Here is a 4,760-nt window from a genome sequence, read left to right on the forward strand (position 1 = left end):
GCGCGGCGCCGCCAGCACTCTAGATGAGCGAGAGGCGTTGTGCTGGCATCGTTTGACCGACGGCCGTCCCTCCATGTTGACCAGGGAGTGCGCGTCGGTCGTGCGCCGCAAGCTGTGCCTGCGGCGGCTGGCGCTGCACGAGGGTGCCAAGTCGTGCGGCGGCGGCGGCGGCGGCGGCGGCACGGGCGCGGGGGCGGCGGGAATAGCGCTGCTACTGGGGCAGCCGGGGCAGATGGAGGCGATGGTGGATCAATGCCTTGACAATATGGTGAGGCGCCGGGGGTTTCTGAGGGGTCGGGAGGGGTGGGGCGGAGGCAGAGGTGCCCGCCTGGGTGAAACGGCTGAGAAGGGGTGGATGAGAACCCGCCACTAGAAACCACCACTCGGTGTCTTTGATGCGTTGTGGTGGTGGTGGTCATCGTGGTTGAGCGTTGGCACGACCGCACGGCCGGGCCGTGCGGGCTCCAGGCCGGCCAGTGCCCCGGCGCTGCCCCCCCTCTCCGCCACCTTGGCACTGCCGGCACTGCCAGAGCGACACGCTTTCTGCTCAAACCCCTGGGCCAGCCGCACAGACCCTGAAGCCCCGCCCCGCCCCGCGCCGCCCCGCCGCAGCCGGCGGACCTGATTCGTGAGGTCGAGCAGGAGGACACTTTGGTCCGCAGCATCACGGGCGTCGCGGCGCAGCGGCTGGCCGCGGCGGAGGCCGGGGAGCTACTGCGCACGATGCGCGCCGCGGTGGACGCGCGGGGCCACCGGGGCCGCGGCGCGCTGGGCCTGGGGTGGTGGTAGGCGAACGCCATCCGCCCGGGGTGGATGAGAGGCGCGAGAGCGGGCACGCAAATGGCCACGCTCGGCGGCGGCAACGGCGGCGGCGAGAATGCATGGGGGTGGGGGCTGGCCTCCTGCACCCGTGCGATCTGTCGTTGCGGCGCTGACCGTGCGGGTACCTGCTTGCGTCAGATGCTGGCGTGGCAACTTGTACATCACCCATCCCGCTGTGCATGCACGATCGTGCTTAACTTCACAGCTGGTTGTAACGCATGGATGCATCAAAAAGCTTACCACTCAATAAGCTGAAGCAGCCGTGATGGGTGGATTTGTCGAGCGGCGCTGCGCGTGGTTCCCACTGTGATCGGTGGCCTTCAGGAAGGTACGCCCCCGGAAGTCACGTAACCCGCCAGCAGGTGGGAGGTGTGCGGGCTCGAACGCGTTCGGTTCTTATATAATTCTTTAGCTCACCACAATTCTGCAAGCAAGCCCAGCCAGCTACACCGTCGTCAACTTCAACAGGCAGATCGACTCGCCACGCGCAATGGCAGCGTTCCAGCACCTTGCGATTGTCGTGCTCGCTTGCTACTTGGCAGGTGATCCGCGCTTATCCGCTTGATGAAGCGCGAGCCGTTGCGAAATCTTTTCGCCAGTCGCTGACCGGCCTTGACACCGGCCCGCGCCGCGCACATGCCCCCCGTGTATGTCCCCCAAACACAGTCGCCAGCGCGGTGCCGGGGGTCAAGATCACCATCCGTTGGGAGTGAGTATTCTTGCAGAGGGCCATCTTGCGCGCAAGGCAGCAGCCTGCACTTGCGGCGGTCAGTCCCATTCGCCGCGACACGCAGCCCCCCCCCTTGCGGTGTCACCCGCATGGAGCGGACGTACGCCGCATGCACATGCAGTAGTTAAATGGATTCATGACAGCACAATTTGCATGAGAAGTTCGCGAGTAGCCTGCGACGCGCGCCGTCCACCGGCGTGTCACCCGTGCAGGGCACGCGTCACCGCACATGCAACTGACGGCTGTTGCCGCCGTCCCCGATACGCAGCAACAAGGCCGATGAGGTGATCAAACAGGCAGTGCCCGAGACCCGCAAGAACCTGGCCAACATCCTGTGCGGCAAAATCTCCGAGAAGGTGAGCGGTACTGGTACCAAGCGGGGCCACAGCAAGCCGCTCGGTTCCGCTTGGCGCTTTTGTAGCACACGATGGCAGTTGCTCAACACGTGTGCACCCTGCAGTGTGCCCACAGGGTGAGGCACACAGTTGCGACTCACTGCAACCGTTCCCCACACTTGATCTGTTGCAGTCGATCATCCTGCCCAAGAAGGGTACACCCTCCCTGGTGGACAAGAGCAACCTCGTGGATTCCTCCTCCACAGCGATCTACTACTGCCTCGCCGCCGACGGTGCGCCCCGATGGCAGCGCCTGGGCGTCACGTGCAGCCGCCAGGGTGCTTTGGGGGCAGTTGAAGAGCTAAATCAAGCCAGTGTGCTGAGGGTCTGTCGATGAAGCTGCGGCAACCGAGATCTGGCTTGGTTTACTGGCTTGGCATGACCAGCTGGCAGTCATGGCAGTGCGAATCGTAGAGGCAGGCGGGCCGCCACGCCGGGATGCAGGTGGCCAACTCTTTGCCCACCACCGCCTGACCCGCAGGCAAGCAGTCCACGGCAGCCAAGATCTACGCCGCCTGCGCGAACAAGAAGAATCAGGAGGAGTTCAAGGTAAAAGCAACCTCGGCGTTGCCGCAGCGCACCACTTGTGTTGCAATACAACCCTGCTGCCTTGCGCGGATGGATCCCCCCCTGTTAGGTGGTGTTGGCTTGACGGCAACCTTGAGTGCTCTTCTCCTGCCCATTGACATGAGTCCGTGATGCTTGCTGCTTGCCCCGCAGGACGAGATGGAGGATGACACGGATTTCCCTGAGCTCGAGGTGAGGCAGGGGTGGTGCGCCTTCGGGCGGTGCGACAGGCCGCCTCACGCCTGCATGAGTGTGTTTTCTGCCGATCGTGCTTTATACAGGGCCTTCTGTGCGCTGCACGTCGAGCGCAATGGAGACCAAGGCCCACCTGCGGAGCTGCGGCGCCTGCACGCTGAGAAGACCGGGGCTCATCCTCATCCTCATCACTGCCCACCACCCACCCCCTTCACCACTCGACACCACCAGGTGGAGGCCATCACTTGCGACCCCAACTTTGTCCAGATCCCCTGAAAATGTGCTGCGACGCGGCGGCAGGCGCACCACCGCTGGGGAGGGTACCTGTGCTTTTTGATGGTGTCGCTGCAGCTGGGCTGTGCATGGTGGTGCCTGAGCAGGATGTATCGAGAGGTTCAAAACTGGATTGTTGTGCAGATCAGTGATAGCAGTGTGCCACTATTTTAGTGTTGTAATGAGAAGTATTATCCTCAACTGTTGGCCATCGGGTCATCTGCAGCTCCATCCGTTGTGAGTGTGACACAGCCAGTCACAGAAATACACGAATGTTTACTTAGCGAATTTGCAGCACCGAGCAACTGACTGGGGAAAGGAAGAAGTCTTCCTAGCAATCAGTCATGCAGTGCACCCAAATCAACATGGGTGGGCCACAGCAAACATAATGCTTTGATTTTCCAGTGTGCAGTGAAATCTGACACATCAACACAGGCATGAGGCAATCAGGTGTGCGGCACACAGCAGCAGGTGATGTCAAATGCTGAAGCGTGGTGTGGGCCATATGGGCGAAGAAGCCACTTTTGCAACCGTGCAGCACATGCCAAAAAACTAGTCGCAGTGGGACCACCACCATACTGGAATCTTGTGCATGATTGCATCGCTCCTTGGGGCTTCCTTCTGCTAGGCCCCCACCCCCTCTGCCTTCATCGCGCCCTGCTGCCTGGGGGTCTTGCATCCCGCTGACAACACGCAATGCTGTATGCATCAATGCGGCTGTACATCGTCCAAATGGCTCAATTAAATCTTACTGAGACGGCCTGCACTTGAGGACACACGCGTACGTGCGGCAATTGCCGTCGCTCGGGGCGTGTGCAGCGTCACTGGAAGTACGCACTGCAGCACATGCTCGCAGCGCATCCCCAGCTCATGCAATTAAATTCTTAATGCATCACAACCAAATGACAAGAGGTTGCGACCCCGGAACAGTGCGCCGCGCTAAGATCACTTCAAACACTTGTAGTTCCCGCGCTTCTAGCCACCTGCATCCACAGCTGGTACACACCGCAGACGTTCAAATAAATACTTGATATATCAATTGGATTCACAGAAGCATTGAATAGCGCGCTGATCAGCGATCTGCGCAACCGGGCAGTGGCAAAGAGTCTCAAGCGCTGGCAGCGCGTACATAAATTCGAAGATGGAATACTAGAACCAAATTTCACAGAGCACAGCGCCCCCGTGCTTGTGGCCTTGGAGGGCGTAGGCCGGCACACTCGCTGCGCAGCAGCACGCACCGCGCAGTGCGGCCTGCCAGCCTCAACAGGGCCAGCAGCAGTCATCAACAATGGGGTACAGCAAGTACAAGTCCATGGGCGTCAGCGGCGGCGGCGACGGCGGCGGCCGCGGCGGACGAGGGGGCGGGCGCGGGGGCGGGCGGGGCGGCAAGTTCCGCAAGACGCTCAATGGGAACTACATCAAGCAGCAGGGCGAGGGCGGCGGCGGCGGCGACGACCAGCGCCCGCAGGTGGGCCTTGGCAGGTGGCGATAGGGCACGCGACCCCGCAGCTTGCTGCACGACTTTTGGCCCCCCGGTTACCCAAATGTGCGCTCTGCCGGCGAGTTCAATTCGGGCCCGCGTTGTTGCATTAGCTGTGAATCGTTATGCATCACGGCTGTGGCGCCGCGCCCCCAGGTGGCGCAGCAGAAGCGGGACGACGCCCTCGAGGCTGCCCTGGGGTGGCCGCTGTTCCTGGAGGGCCCCAGCCGGCTGGGCTGGCTCATGAACATGACGACGGTGTGGGCCATGGCAGAGGGGGCAGGGAGGGGGCTGGGGT

The 4,760-nt window shown here is 62.1% G+C and overlaps 3 protein-coding genes across 3 annotated transcripts; all 3 read left to right on the forward strand.

Annotated features, from left to right (window-relative positions):
- Positions 1-73: 73 nt before the first annotated feature.
- MNEG_14136 (hypothetical protein) lies at positions 74-789 on the forward strand (the record flags this gene model as incomplete). Its single annotated transcript, XM_014037390.1, has 2 exons — positions 74-268; positions 613-789. 2 exons carry the CDS (start codon positions 74-76, stop codon positions 787-789), a joined length of 372 nt encoding a protein of 123 aa, XP_013892844.1.
- A 523-nt stretch (positions 790-1,312) lies between these two features.
- On the forward strand, positions 1,313-2,985 carry MNEG_14137 (hypothetical protein; the record flags this gene model as incomplete). Its single annotated transcript, XM_014037391.1, has 7 exons — positions 1,313-1,364; positions 1,489-1,531; positions 1,821-1,908; positions 2,081-2,180; positions 2,429-2,496; positions 2,668-2,706; positions 2,941-2,985. 7 exons carry the CDS (start codon positions 1,313-1,315, stop codon positions 2,983-2,985), a joined length of 435 nt encoding a protein of 144 aa, XP_013892845.1.
- Positions 2,986-4,270: 1,285 nt separating this feature from the next.
- Positions 4,271-4,450, forward strand: MNEG_14138 (hypothetical protein; the record flags this gene model as incomplete). The annotated part of the gene is made up of 1 exon (XM_014037392.1): positions 4,271-4,450. A coding segment is annotated over one exon (180 nt), but the record flags the coding sequence as incomplete, so codon positions are not given.
- Between the last annotated feature and the right edge of the window lie 310 nt (positions 4,451-4,760).

This window comes from Monoraphidium neglectum, assembly GCF_000611645.1.
Source record: "Monoraphidium neglectum strain SAG 48.87 unplaced genomic scaffold scaffold04280, whole genome shotgun sequence".
Taxonomy (NCBI): Eukaryota; Viridiplantae; Chlorophyta; class Chlorophyceae; order Sphaeropleales; family Selenastraceae; genus Monoraphidium; species Monoraphidium neglectum.